Source organism: Temnothorax americanus, unplaced genomic scaffold (genome assembly GCF_048541705.1).
Source record: "Temnothorax americanus isolate GAGA-0224 unplaced genomic scaffold, ASM4854170v1 Scaffold1, whole genome shotgun sequence".
Classification (NCBI taxonomy): Eukaryota; Metazoa; Arthropoda; class Insecta; order Hymenoptera; family Formicidae; genus Temnothorax; species Temnothorax americanus.
Genome location: NW_027509230.1, coordinates 4,131,353 through 4,147,283, shown reverse-complemented (window position 1 = coordinate 4,147,283; position 15,931 = coordinate 4,131,353). Strand labels below are relative to the sequence as shown.

The following is a 15,931-nucleotide window of genomic DNA, read 5'->3' as shown; positions in this document are numbered from 1 at the left end:
TCTCTCGCATTCGATAAATCAGGCTCGCGAAAGTTCGAGGCTATACGCTCTCGACGGTATCTCACAAAGAAACAAAAAGTTAAACGTTTCGAGTGTAGCGCGTTACCTGGGACACCAAATGGTGGAACGACGGCGCGTTGGGATCCAGCCGTTCCAAGTCCGTGTGAAGCGCAAACTCCGAAAGCGCCTTCCACGGTGGTTGATAAGCCTGAACTTCCAGAGGCGTCATGCCGATAGGGCTCTCGTGTCTCACGGGGCTGCTGGCAACCATGGGTATGCCATGCATGCCGCCGAAGCCCAATTTACGACCGTCCTGAAATAAAAAGCGCTTGGTTCCATTAGATCATTCATCGAAATATCAGCGTCTCGTTATACAGGATGATCCATTTTAAATGCCCACTATGAATATTTAGAAAGGAAGGTATTTTCGAAAAAATATTTCAGACAAATGTGTTGTTTGATTTTGAAGGGGGAAAAAAGTTATGTCATTCATTAGTTTCTGGATATTGATTTGAAAGACACAGGTTGAAATTTTTGAATGGAAATCTACATTTTTATTGCATATCTCTGTAACTGCATGACGTCGAGATAGTGACTTTCCAAAAAACACTGGTTTTAAGTCCCATTTAAATTATCTTAAAAGGGACACACTATATCTAAAAAAAATGTCAAAAAAATCTACACACTATCTAAGAAATGTTATTTTGAGGAATTTACGGTTAAGAGGATCCCAAAGTCCGTTTTACCAACTAAATGTTTCTTCGTATTAACTTTTCTTATGCATTAATTTGATAGAATTAGATATCCTTTTCCATAGTTAAGTATATTAACGCATGTTTGAAATGCACATTAAATTTTGCAAGTTTAAACACCTATTTTGTGAGAAAAATAGTATAGAGGCAATTAGTTATAGTATGGATTAGTTATTTTAAAGTTATTTATAACAATACTATATCAGCGTTTATTCGTGTGCTAGTTATTTTATTAATTATTAGTTATTTTATTAAGTATTATATACTAGAGACGCCTCATTATGTAAACTGATTTTATTAATATTACATGCTTTTATTAATATTACGTGCGAGGCGTGAGTGTGTTATTGTCATTGTATTATAGCCAACCGCAACAATAAAAAATGCAAATTACTTGATTTAAATTAATTCAAATGCAATTAATAACTGAAAATAACTATCTTTTCTCTGATTACTAACAATGCATTTTCTTAAATAAATGCACTAAATATTGATAGTATTAAATTATATATATATATAGTGTACAAGTTTTATTTCATTTTATTTCATATAATATAGACATTAGTCTCAAATTTTTGGCCGGTAGTACATGGACAATATCTTGATCGATAGCATCCGGATTGTCAAACTATTTAGTTAGTTATTCATAAATTAAAAATCGTTTACGTCGGCAAGTTAATAAAAAAAAGTTAAATTGATTCGATGTTAATTAAATTAATGATAAAAGTGTTGTATAGGTTTGATTTATATCAATTCAAAAATCAACACCAGAAAATTTAAAAATTATTGATTCGTGAAACAGCCCATAGAATTTTAAAATATTTAAATATTTTCTATATTATATATTATTCTTCACCAAAAAAAAAAGAATTATATGAAAGAGATTTTATACAGCGGCAGCAATATTGATGCACACGGGCTTTATAACAAATTGTAAGGCAGCTAAACTTTTTTAATTTTGTTTTTCATAATAATGCGATACTCAGTCATTACAATTGTTATTATTGATCGATGGAGAATCCATATTGGCTCCGAAATCAATAGACATCATCGTTGGACAACCAATGTTTGACGTGGAATTGTAAACGATTTTCTCTTATCGGGCTTGCCTTTATTAACAGTCCTTTATCAAGTTAATGAAATACAGAGAGATATTTAATTGCAAATCTATTACAAAATAAATTTCCTAAACTTTTAGAAGATACTCCTTTAATGACATCACAGAGATTATGATTTCAACATAACGAAGCTTTAGCACACAATGCTCGAAGAGTTAAGGATTGATGTTAAATTTTCTGATAAGTGAATTGGGCGCAATGGCACGATAAGGTGGCCTGCAAGAAATTCAGACTTCACCGTTTCTTTTTCTGTGAGACTACTTGAAAAGCAATTATTTATAAAGAAAAGCCCATGAGACACCAGGAGAAATAAAAACTCACATTGAGGAATGCATGGAAGTTTTACTGTCTGCAGTGACTGAATTTCACAGAATAGACTTTTAAAAATGTCTCGAGAACGGTGGATAACATTAAAAAAAATTTTTTTTAAAGTAAAGAGAAGGACTTAAAAAAATTGAGCAATACTTATTATCATACTTATCAGTAACACTCACTCACACATACAGTAGAGAGGGTTTAGAATCATGAAATAACTACTGAAAGACTAAGCCATAAGAAAAAACAAGAGTTTTATCTAAATTCTAAAACATTTTTTTTAATAACCTGTTTCTTTTAAGATAATTTAGGTAGGTATTTAAAGTGATATGTACTCTCAAACTAACAGCTCTTAACGGGAAGTTTTCACTCGACTGAGACTTTAAGTTCTTTGATAGTGATTTAAAATGACAAAAATACAAAAATACATCACGAAAATCTTTCACTAAACTTATGAACTAGCTTGTGACTTGTTAGGAATAAACGAAGATCTTCGGGATAAAATTGTGCAATGAGCACGGAACTGTTCCGAAATACATCGACATTAACAACAGACTTTACCTGATAGACTTTACCACTAAGAGGTTAAACTAGCGTTTTGAAAACGTTTTGACATCAATTACAGGAATATACAATTAAAAAAAATAGGGATTCTCGTTTAAAAATTTCCAAGTGATTGGAAATAAAAATTTCCAATTTTCTTAACATGATCTTCACATCCATGATTAAATAGGTGGCATAACTTCTGTCTCCTTCAAAACCAAACAACTTTTGTATATATATATATATATTTATATATATTTTAATATCTTTCTTACCACATATTCGGAGTGTGCATTTAAAATAAGAACTGTCTATTCATTTATCCGATTTATAACTCGCAAAGCTAATGGCAAACAGAAAGGCTTAAGAATCTGAGAATTTATTTAACTTTACACTCAGAGAAAAGGGATATAGGGGATGTCGTAGCTCGTTACCTTCTCCTGCATTTGCGCCTTCATGGCGATCGTCTTCTTCTTGTCTTTGCACCTCTTGTTCTGGAACCACACCCTGATCACGCGTGGACTCAGCCCCGTCATTTCGACGAGCTGTTCCTTCATTAGGGCGTCCGGGCGGGGATTCGCCGCGTAGCAGGTTCTGAGGGTGTGCAACTGCTTCTCGTTGAGAACCGTGCGTACCCTCGTCGGCTTTCCGTCGGAACCGCCGCCACTTTTGTGGCCACCGGAACCGCGAACGCCACCGACGCCCGCCTTATGCGATCCGCTCTCGGATCCGGAATCTGCAAGCATAAACGTCGAAAGTTCTCCCTCGCGGTGGCCACCAAGCTGAGCTAAACGAATACGTGTTTCAAATGTAAAATATGAATTATATATATAAACAAATTGTGGGATATTTTGAAGAACGCGCGTTTTAAAGGATGCAAGATATGTATTTTTATAAAGAAAACTAGAATGTAAGCTAGAATATGTTGCGTAGAAAAAATATTGATCGAATCTGAATTATTGTGACAATTGCGTTTGCGTAAGTAGGTGTTAATAGTTTGCGGGGAAAAAATAGATGTATTAACGCGACGGAATGTTTTCCGCACAAAAACTAATTAGTTAATCTAATAGGCAGACTTAAGGAAGAGATGTTGTCATTTTTATGGTATAGCAATAAACTGACGTAAGCGCGCGACTCGCTCCAACTGCGAAATCGTAGAAAGGGAGGGAAACACGGAATACAAGGCGGTCGTAAATCTTTCGGCACTCGCCAGCTCTTCCGGATTCTTCGTTAACGTTTTTCTCGACGGTTACTTACAAAGGGCGAGCGTGCGGTTGCCGCCTCTCGGCGAAGATTTATCCGCGAGAGAGCCGCGTTTCGCGAGACGAAACATCCCGGACACGAGGTACGGAAGAACGGAAAATACGCGCGCGATACGATTCCGGACCCGCGACTATATCTTCCCAACCGGTCTTGCAAAACGGTCGTGCCCGGCTAATGGGAGATCCGGATACTGGTTCAGCATGGCGGACCAACGGGGAGCGAAGCAAAAGGTACCGACGACGCGAGACGATCGCCTGCGGACCTAGCGCTCGACAAAACAGTCAAGAGACAATATTGTCGATGGGCAAACGCGGATTCCGTGCTTATGCGATTCCTTGATCCAGCCGAGCGACCTTGGAATGAATCGCGGAACGTTTAAGCGCGAATCATTCGTGACTCGCGAGCCACGGTCGCGCGAACGCGTAATGTTTTATTTGCAAGAGGCGACAGAGGCTATCCACTTTTTTTTGTCAAAAAGTATTGCGTTGTTTAATCTGCCCGTCCGTCTCGTAGTCGCGGAATCTTTCCTCGAAGATACACCTGAGATTTACTCAAAAGAAAAAAAAGGAGGCAGTAAAACGTAAATCCTTTATCAACGCAAACAGTTTCGTGATCGAGATGATTGTCAATGTACCGTAGCGTTGCCAATTAAATAATATACTTTTTAAAAAAAGAGAAATATAATATACACTTTAATCAAATTTTTAATTATTTTATCAGAGTCTGAGTAATAAGTCGAAATTTTAAGTATCCTGTCTAAACGGTTCGATTTTTGTCGTTACGTACACGAAGATGTAATACAGAATGCATGTTGAAGAAGTCCTCCCGATGTAACGAGGACGAGGAAATAAAGTCAGCAGAAGTCATTTAAAATTATTCCACGTCATTCAGAGAGGAAGCTAGATGTCCAACGATAATTTTGACCATTTCACCGATGTATATTCTAGGCAACGTCGACGCTTTAGGTGTCGTGTCGTTCGAAATCTAGTAGATCCGCCAGCGGGAAGACGGAAAGTCAACGAGAGTACACTACAAGAGAACAAACGAAATCCTATTTCTGTGTCCTAACCAAATAGCGGTCTCGGTTGGCATAAGCGAGAATGAAACCGGCGTTGACACGGCGGCACGACGATAAGAAGAGTGAACAGACTCTCGACCTTCGAAAAACGATCGTGTAAGATCATATACCTATCATATCGCATATAGATTGGAAGTACCTTCCGGAGAAAGAATGAGAAGTATGCGGCGAAGAGAAGCGCTTAGTTTGAGGAAGAAGTTATTTCATCACGGTGTAACATCAGCAAGAAATTAAATTCTTTTGAAAAGCATACTGTTAATTGATCTTTTAATGATCGATCGACATACCGGACTATTTCGTGGCGTGCGTGTTCAAACGACCGCGTCGGAAATTTGTTTGTTTAACACGTAAATAATCCGTGGCCTAATAAATTTGATCCTCTTAACGCCTAGAGAGCGGCGAGCGTTCATATAATCGCGGGGCATAAATTCACAGAACCCATTAAAAAAAATAAAGAATGATTTAAGACAAAATTAGAATTACCATAATTTTTGAAAAATTATCTCAGGTATTAAATAAACTCTACAAAAAGAAATCTATTTTATTCTAACGTTATAAAACAAGATTGGAGTCGCGTGAAATGTTATACTATATAGATCTCGCGATACCAAGAACGATCGTTATATTTCTCGCAGATCGAAAGCGGACAGTTTATTAGAGCTGATCGGCAATTCGTGGGCTATTAATAACTTGACGACACGTTTTCGTGATGTCCCGTCCCGCGGGATATATCCTCGGCGCGCTAATAAAGAAAATACGAATAAGAGGAAACAGATCGTGCGTAGTTATGCGCGACAGTAGTTGGCAGGGTGGTGTTACATTTGGCACCTCGGCAACGTTCCGAATACACGTCGGGGCCACTACCGTCGGCACAAGGTGGTCCAACTTTTTCGTGCGTAGAGAACGACGTTTTACGCGCGACGATCTCCAATGACGAATCACAATGACAAACACGGGACGACGTGTGCACGTCGCGCTGCCGCACACGAGTTATTTGCACGAAAATTAGTATATCGGGTAATTATGCCGACGTTTGTCCTTTGCATTTTGTGAGGGAAGAGCGTGGAGAGGGAACCCACGGGGAAAACGGTAGCCGATCATCGTGCGCGCGTCGCGGTTTCTTTCCGCATCTCGATTACTATACGTATCACATTAAAAAGTTCGTTCGTTTCTTCTCTGGCTCTTATATCCGAGGAAAGAAAAATCGAGCGTGCTCTTTGATATCAAATATAGTGGTCTCTTGAAGTAGTTTGTAGTAGTATATTTCGCCGGCGTTTACTTAATCATTTGTCATTGGCACACTAACCGATTTGGCAAATTAGCGAGTTGTAGTTGCGACTGCCTTCCGACACGAGGTGTCAAAAGAGTTAATATCAGTCGCCTCTGGCATTAACTCCCATTGATTATTTGTCAAATCGTCCTCTCCTCTCGAAACCTAATTGCTCTGCCGGTGCAATCCCGTACTATATATCTTACACACGGCTGGATTTAGTGTCTGAATTTCGGCTCCCGCACGGTCGAGTTAATTCGCTCGGTAGCAGTCCAGCCGGTCGGGACGTATACGCGCGCGTTATGCTAGGCTACAGGACATTAAGCCCGTGTAATCCTGACGTATAGGAGGGTAGTGGTCAAGCCTTTACGGTCTTAACGGCTTCAATTATCAACACCTAATTATACGTCGTGAGCCTAACACAACATAGGAGAGTCCTTTGAGCTTACCCTCGAGCGCGCGCCCTTTTGCAAATTTGGTCTTTGGGAACATGGATAGACTGTGCTTGATAATCCACAGATATATCTCACGTCTCGTCGTATGACGCACGTCAGAAGCCGGATTCCCCATTTCACACAGGCGCGAAGATTATTTAATCGTAGAATCTCGATAACCGTGTTCAATTAAGGCAATTAAGGATAACTGACGGGAGAACGGAAATAACAACAGACGATACTAAAGTAGACTTCATGATAACGCGGCGTGTAAATTCAGAAATCGCGGCGGTACTTATTGTGTCTCTCTCAGAACTTTCCGTTTCTTTGAAAAATGTTAAAATAAGATTTCATGACGGTGCCATTTTTCAATGTCGCCAATATCTTCGCAATTCGAAACGTATCGCGGGCGAAAGGAGAGAAAAGAGAAAAAAAAAAAAGAATTCGGTCTTCGACGATTGTGCTCTTACCTGACATCGAGCCGTCGTTCGGGTGTAGATGATGATTGTTGTTCGTCAGGGAAGCGTTATTGTTATTCTCGCTTCCGGGTATACCGACAACTCCGGTGCAGTGCTTTCCGCCCTCGAGGGCATCGTGATCGTGCCGACAGAAGAGGCCGTCCTGCCTCAGAGCGAACTCGTCGCCGGTCTCGAGCCGCCTCATGCATGCGGAACAACGAAAGCACTCCACATGATAGATCTTAGTTTTCGCTCTCATCACATAGTCATTTTTGCTAAAACACTGGCTACACTTGTCGCACTTCGTGCCGAACAACCTGCAACACATATGAAAGAGAGATATATTCGCCATTCTGACGAATAAACACAACGAACTTGCAAAGCGAGGATTTCCGAATAGGAAAATTTCGAATAGAGTTTGAATTGAATTTTCTGGATGATTTTGAAGGAAATCTTAGAACGAGGAATTCTCGTAAGATTGAGAAAAATTATCTATTTGAAATAATTTGATGCACTGAATCTAAATCTGATTTCAGGATTTTGTTGTCATATCAAGTTTAAAAGAAAATAGCACAAAATAGTTCAAAAATTAGGATTTTGGTCATAAACACACATTTTACTACAAAAACTAGTAATGTATGACGAGAATTCTCTAATATTGAAGTCTATAGTAGATCAATAAAAAAAAACGTACGTGAAAAACAGAGATAGAAGAAAAAGATTTAAAGAGGAAATCTTCATTTTTTTTAAAGAGGAAAGATTATATTTTTAGATGTTAGGCAAAAACGTAAAACATAATTTGCAATAGATATATAAACATGGCCAAAATTGTCATTTTCGGACTACTTTGATTCATTTTCTTTATAATTTGAAATTAGGATTATTTACATAACTTAGTGATCAAGTTGGTAAAGACGTCACGGATTAGAAAAAAAAGTCTAATTCGAACCTTATAGCTGGGATATTTTTCATAATAAATTTGTTACAGTGATTTAAGGAATGCTTATTATTTCAAAAAGTTAAATCGATTATCGGTTTAATTATGTTGAATTTACTGTTCTAACGAAAACTATGTCCTAAGATCGATAGATAATCGATAGCTAAGTGAAAAAAAAATATATAAATTCACATAAAATGGCATTTTCTAATTTACTTGGTGGATTTACATGTCGGTCAAGTTAGACTTTAATGATTAATTGTTTTATTTATATTGATACATTGAGGAGAAAATTCAATATTAATCAATATTAACGAAGTTTATATGTATAAAGTGCGCAAATTCAATTCTGATAAATTGTTGATAATTGTTGATGTACATTTCTCATTGTGAGGCAACTACTGATTGTTTCTTTGCTACAACGTTTGTGTCAGTATCAATCTAATATTATCCAGCAGAATGAATCGCGATGTTAATTTTTTCATTATTTGTTTTTTCTTTTTTTGATAAATTTCTATCCTTTGTTTGCTTCTATTTTACTACATCGCGAAGTTGTGAACACGTTCGGTTAACTGGAAATAAAAGCTTTATTCTAAATTCGATAAATGCAAAGTGGAGAAACATAAATCGAGCTAAAGTGACTTTATTGTCGTGTTGTGTATTTATTTCTGTATACGCAACACACATTGAGGGCTAGCTTTTTTACACATATACATATATATAAATTGTATACAAACATATACATACATACAATACATATATACATATATATATATATAACGCGGGATTAATGGTTGCGCCCGGCGCGTAATTGACGACCGCGTTGATGTATAATAGACGTTTCTATTGTTATCATCGCTACTGCTTATTTTTCAAAGTCGATAAACTTTTTCCACGCGCATCGAGAGATGTTTCGGTGCACTTATACGTGTGCGAGCAATTATCTGCATCCTCGTAATTGAAGCGAAATCGTACTCGTAACTTTAGCCAAAATTGATACTCTTTATTTTTGCAAAACGTATATAATTAAAAGAACCAATACTTCGGCTCCGGGACATCACGTGCATTTTAGAAAAATATAATATTGTATACATGAAATTTTATAATATTATTATATGTATATCTATAATTATAATGTATAAACATGTAATTATGCATTTATGTGTACGTGTGTATATGTAAATCAATTACAGTGAATTTTGATAATTCAACTACGTGCATGATTATATTTTGTAATAATCGTGGCACTTTTGCGATTGTTGGCGTTTGCCTGTCGGAAATGGCTATACCGCCGGGAACACCCAGAAGGACGTATGAGGAGGGAGTTACTTTGGTAATTTGGACTTTTGAACGAAAGCGACAGCAACAACAAACGGCCGTCATCGCTGTCGCTCGAGTCCGCGGCCGGATACGCCAGTCTTGTTCGAGTTACGGCGACGTTCCGACGTTCGACGGATCAGCGCAAATAAACCCGCTGCCTCGACAGGGAAAAATATTTGGTCCAGGTCGAATTCGTGCCGATGGGTTATTTGGCGGCATTACCGTCGTGAACGATGAAAAAAAAAAAGAAAGAAATGAGAAAGAGAGAAATCTCCACGCAAGGGATGCGTCTTTTTTTCATTTCTGGCACATTCCCGTTCCTATTTCTGCCACATCGAAAGTGACGTAACAGCGAAACGAATACAACAACTCCAATTTTCAATTAAATGTAAGCATTATAAAATCAATTATGATAATTGATTCGATTACAAGCACAAAGGCATGTCCGTCATTCTGTCACTGTCGAAGAACAGAAAACCAATCATAGAAAAGGAGTAGATTATTATCGAGTAATACAATCTTCAGGAAAAATAATCTAATAATAGACGTTTCGCTTAACACGCATTCGTATTAATTATCTTGATGATGTTCAAGTATATTATTCTCTAAAAAAAATTAAAAAGTTGCAAATTAACGAATAATTTACAAAATCCGTATAAAGTAAATTCTCTCAACATCATCGAAAGTTAATTTTATGTCTGTCTCGAATCCAAGATGATTAATGGAAAAAAGAAGTTTCATATACAAAGTCTTCGTTCATATTTTCTAAACTAATTGCGTAAGTCAGCAAAAGTTACTTAATCCTCAAGCCGCTTATAACTCCATAAAGTCGTGTTCAATTCTATTTCTCGTAGTTTTATCCGCGGTATCCGCGGTCGCGAATACTTCTATTGGTTTCCTATATGATCGACCATGCCACGCACCGGCTAAGTCGGCTATTACGAATAATGCTATTTCGACTATTTCGATCGCATCGTCAGTAAATGACAGTAATAACCGTCACTGTGTCGAGGTGATGTCGATCAATGCCATCACGCATCGCCTCGTTGCGTTGACTCGCGAGTGCGAGTTCTCTCGCGAGCGCGAGCATAATTGCGTGCACGGACTGCACGGTTTCTTTTGCACGCGCCAGCGCACGCAACGTCGTGACAGTGACGGTGCGGGGACATACGTGCATGCGTGCGTGTGCGTTGCACCGCACTCCACGTGTATACGTCGGATAAAAATACCCCGGACTTTCTCGACCCTGTCACCCCCTCCTTCCCCAATTTCTGCCTCTCGACCATTTCTCTCTCTCTCTCTCTCTCTCTCTCTCTCTCTCTCTCTCTCTCTCTCTCTCTCTCTCTTCCTTTTTTTTCCTTTACCTTTTTTTCTTTTCCCTCCTGCTCGCCTCCCAATCCGAGCGTTTGCAAATGCGTATCGGAAAGAGCGTATCGCGTGTCGCCGGAGAATGTAGCGGCCGCAGTGACAAGAGGCACGGTTTTGCATTAATTACCATATTGCACCGCAATCGTGAGGCCGGGGTCTCTCTCCCGAGTGCCTCTTGTTCCACCTCTTCGTGGAATTCGTTCGTTAAGGAGCGACACTTAACCGTCGGACGATGAGACGGTGCGTCCGCTTGACGTACCACGTCATCGCGCGATTTCGTCTCTCTCGTAATCGCGAAAAGAATTAATTGTACGACGTAAAACGAACGAAAAAGTGTCGAGTGCAATCTGAAAGCAACCCTTCCTCGTTTCTTTCGATGCGCGCCGTAAAAAACTGGCGAAAAATTGAACGCTCCGTAGCTCCTTGGAAATTTCTACCGCCGAAGATTCTTTCTTTTTTTCATTTATTTTTTTTGCGGCTACTAGGGTTGAACCACCTTTCAAAAGAAGTTTCCCTGTCTGAATTTCCAGTAAAGCGTACAGCGAAGTTCCTTAAAAAAAAAAGCGACGACGTGACTTACCTAACGTAATCACGCTTGCAGTAAGTTTTGCCGTCCCGCACGAAACAGGTGCATTTCTCGTCCAGAAACTGTTGACACTCGGCACACTTTAAACAAGCCGCGTGCCATTCCAGATTAGGCGCTACCCTCAGGATCCACTGGTCGTGAATTCGACCGCCGCAGCCAACGCAGTGCGAGCTTTTGCCTTCTGAAACACGCAAACAATCGATCGATTTTGAGAGAGAGACAGAGAGAGAGAGAAACACAGAGAGAGAGAGAGAGAGAGAGAGAGAGAGAGAGAGAGAGAGAGAGAGAGAGAGAGAGAGAGAGAGAGAGAGAAACAGTTGTCGCTTCCTCAAAAAAATCTTAATTTTACAATCAGAAGTATAATCTTCCATGCCGAATGCAATGCAATTCGCGAGATCGTCATTTTTACACAATACATACATATCTTTAATTTTCGACATTTTTATAAAGATCTTTTTGATGAAAATCGCGCCCGATCTAGAGATCCGTCGGTGCGTTTCCTCGAAGAGAGAAACTGATATTGGATAATAACGTAAAACAATAATCGTGTTATCTCGAGGCACACGTCCGCGGTGAAAGCACAAAGGGAAAACCGCATTTTGTATACGTATTTCACGGATGACACGCGATCTCGAATTAAAACACGGAATGTGCGATCGATCGATCTTATCGTCGATCATAACGACCGCTCGTTAGTTACGTATTAGCCGCGCGAAATAGCGATCGACATCCCCGCCCGGCGAAATCGCCGACAAACAAAAATAAAATCAATACGTCGATCTGTCCTGTCGTCGCTTTCGCGTCAACGCGTTACCTATCAGTGATTTCGTGGATAAAGCTTACGTAATGGAATCGTACCAGAGAGGTACCTATAGCGAGGGTATTTACGCATCCATTTGCATCGTGAATTGAACGACGAACAATATCTTTTTCACCCTTTTTTACAAATTAATATACATTACAATTAATCCTAATGGCTTTCCCACACTGGAGTGCCTGATGTAACCCCAGGTAAAATTCGCTAGTTTGCTACTTCGAGAATTTACCTTTTCTTTACAAGCGAATATTTTCCAAACTACTATCTTTTTCATATATTTTCTTATTCACAGGCATATTCCCTGATGTCTGGCGTATCGATGGAAAAAAAGTGACTTAAAATCGGTTGATTTTTTTCATGCAGTTTTAGCTAAATATACGACGTTGGGTAACCTGTACCCCAGTGTAGAAAGCCCGTAAAAATTTGGAAGTGTGGGAAGCTTATATAGAGTTAATTACATAGGAGAAAACATGAAAGTCATACAAGACAATAATGCAAATAGAAATAAAAGAATATTGAAATAAAATTGAAAAATTATATAGTGTTTGTTTTTTTTTCTTTAGTATATAACTAAAAACAAAGGCAAGAAATTCACGTCCCGGCGGAAATTCAATTCAGGAAAGTACATTACCCTCGGTCGCCCGCTTTCGTATACGTCTCTGAATCGTACGATGATGTCGCACCTTTCGTAAAATCAGAACATACGAGTGCGTTATCGAAGAAAGATAATCGCCAAATATCGCCGACCAATTCTGAGGATTTATTAAATTTGGGAAATAGATTAGCTTCACACTAAGTGGCATTAGTAATGCCACTTCATATATATAAGACTTTAATTCAATGAACTATTAAATAGTCGTATACATCTTATCTAAATACAGATACAATCAGAAGATAGACTTTATCGAAGAATATAATCTAGGAAAAATTTTTAAAAGCAAATAATTTATATGACGCGCGCCTTTTCAACATAACGTGAAAATTTTTTCCATTTTGTTTTTCAGTGTTTTAATTCAAACTAGGAGCTCCAAAATTTAACGGTTAATTTAGAATTTACATTCTCTGTTTCTTTATAATAACAGGAAATATCAAATATCAAATGTAATTTTTTTTAATTTTAAGAAAACACATTTTCCTTATTTTGATAAGGATAATTACGCACGTGTAAGCCATTATTTTAATTAATACATTCGCGACTGGTGACTACGTCTTTTCGCGAATTAAAAATGGTAGAGAGTACTATACTTTTGTCTATAACAGAAGAAAAATGCTTATCTGTGTGTTAATTTGTATTATTTTATTATTACGTTTATTTCATCAATTTCTCTTTTGTAAGATCTGCGTAATAAATAATTAAAATTGAAATTTTTATTGTATATTAACCTTGTATTCTGCGTAAAGAGCGTTACTTTTTATTTCACTATTTTCTCTTTTATTAATTGTTTTGATATAAGAATTCTTATTCTTCTAGCTTAATTAATTTACATACACTGCCAGCGAAAGTTTAAAGCCATTAATTGAAAATATCTACTATATTAAATAAAATAAAACTTGCATTATAATATTTTACATATTTTCATTATCTTATTCAATCTTTGATTAAATAAAAAATAATATAATATGTGTTTGAAAGTTTTATAAAAAATAGGTTTTACAATATGAAAAGAGTGTTAGACAAAATAAAGAATATTGGACATTTTTCTCGTCAAAGTAGCCACCCTTAATTTAATCACTTTTTTTTTACTAATCTAGGTAATCTAGCTAGAAGTTTATTTATTTTTTCTGACGAAAGATTCTTCCACTCATTTTCTAAAATTGTTCACAGTTCAGTTTTGAAAAAAGAGGCTTCACAATCATCAGTCCATTTTCTTGAAATTAAACGATGCATGGCTATGTTAATCACAACTGTGTTAAATATAATGTCTATTTCCTGTCAAATTAAGAACAAATATTGAGTACGGCAAGAATGAAACTTTTAAATAGTGCTTCACTGGGAATAATTTTAAATTTTATACTTGCAATGGTCTCTTTTTTAAACGTTCGCCGACTGGTAGTATATATCTTTTATCATTATAATATACTGTACATCAAGATATTATTTAAATTAACTTATTTCTTTTAGATTTTTTTCTTTGTAGTTTAATATTAATATAAATGTTCTTTTAATTCCTCATTTTATTTTATCCTCATACACAAGTTATTTTTAGAATTGATATTAAATTCCACGTTCAATTCTCAGTTATATTTTTTGTTATTTTAGTGCATTCTCTTGTTTACAGATAATTTTCATAAAACTTTGTTAATATTTTCGTAAATAAGTACCCGACTTTCGGTCACATAAAGAAACAGTAGCGAATGCGTGCAATATTACAGTTCGGCCACGAATATATTTATATGTAACATAATCTATGATGAGAAACTTGTTTTACATGTCGGAAATTATCCCAGTAAATATTTACAGCTTTCCATATATACATATAAATGTTACATACATTTATACCGAGTTATGACATTTAATTAAACTTCAAAATACAATTAAAACGATCAATTTATCGCATTTGAATAATATTGCCGATACAAAATATATTTTGCATAAATTTTCTGTGTAAATATTTAATGTCCTTCGAAAAGAGCAATTCAATATATTATATCCGTACTTTCATACTCATGACGGTACGCGTGCGAGAGCTACATTTAAAAAAACATCATCGGCAGCAATAAGAGGTTGGATCGCGGTTAAATTAATCCACTTAACAAAAGTACAATATAATTCATAATCAGCAACACGGAGGGAAGCAGGTCGTAAGCGCTGCCGACGGCGGCGCGAAAAAAATTAGAGAACTCTCGATATTACTTGCGATTTATGACGCCGGGAGATGGGCCGGGCGCTCGAAAATCGAAAATCGGGTGCCGTTGGCCGCGCGGCGTGACGCTTTTCTTCGAGACGCGACGCGACGCGACGCGTCGCGTCGTCACGCGAGTGCGTGAGCGAGCGCGGCGACGAGAAGAGAGGCAGAGGAGTGCGCTCGAAGGCGCGTCGAGGATCATCAGGGGCGTACACGCCTGGGCGGCGCGCGTCTACGTCTCGCCGCCGGAACTCCGCCCAGAGTTTCGACGGCGAGACCGTCCGCAGTCGGCGGCGTCCGCCACACTGGATTCTGCGCCCTGACGCGACGCGGTGCGGCGGCCGGGAATTCGCGGAGTCCGCTCGATGGACGTCGGTCCGTTTTTTTTCCTCCTCGCGACGCTGATCCCTCGAGCGTATCGGGGAGCGTTGGAGAGGGGCGTCGATAGCAACCCGCGTGAAATTTTCATAAAATTTGATTGGTATTATTACGAGATATTAATATTATATTAAATATATGATGTATTCTTTTAAATGTACGGTCGGCGTTGTAGAAATGGTACGTCTATTTCCAAGATTAGGCTTTCACGTTGAAACGTATCTTTATACGTTTAGATATGCGTGCATTTCGACTATTAGTAATGAGCTTTAAGTGCCGAGAAAATATGTACATACATCAATACGCGTCAAAAGGTAAATTATAATAAACTGTAATAATAACACTTGACTTACAATTAGAGATAAAGAAACAAGTATGCATGTATATACTTATTCTTGTCCGTAAATATCTTTCCATAAATATTTTTTTATTTTTAGTATCTGTACGT

The 15,931-nt window shown here is 37.8% G+C and overlaps 2 protein-coding genes across 4 annotated transcripts in view; one reads left to right on the top strand and one right to left on the bottom strand.

Moving 5' to 3' along the window:
* LOC143903741 (uncharacterized) overlaps positions 1–15,931 on the top strand; it is a 137,074-nt gene that overhangs the window by 31,652 nt on the left and 89,491 nt on the right. The gene's annotated exons all lie outside the window — the stretch shown is intronic.
* Positions 1–15,931, bottom strand: part of Tup (LIM1_Isl and LIM2_Isl domain-containing protein tup) — a 34,754-nt gene that overhangs the window by 3,431 nt on the left and 15,392 nt on the right. Inside the window, exons 2-5 of one of the 2 annotated variants that reach the window (XM_077416946.1) lie at positions 11,437–11,623; positions 7,244–7,548; positions 3,163–3,464; positions 107–328 (exon numbers count right to left, since the gene is read on the bottom strand). In XM_077416946.1, the coding sequence (XP_077273072.1) occupies positions 107–328; positions 3,163–3,464; positions 7,244–7,548; positions 11,437–11,623 (1,016 nt within the window). The remainder of the gene's footprint in view (positions 1–106; positions 329–3,162; positions 3,465–7,243; positions 7,549–11,436; positions 11,624–15,931) is intronic. The other variant, XM_077417018.1, reaches the window with a different exon arrangement.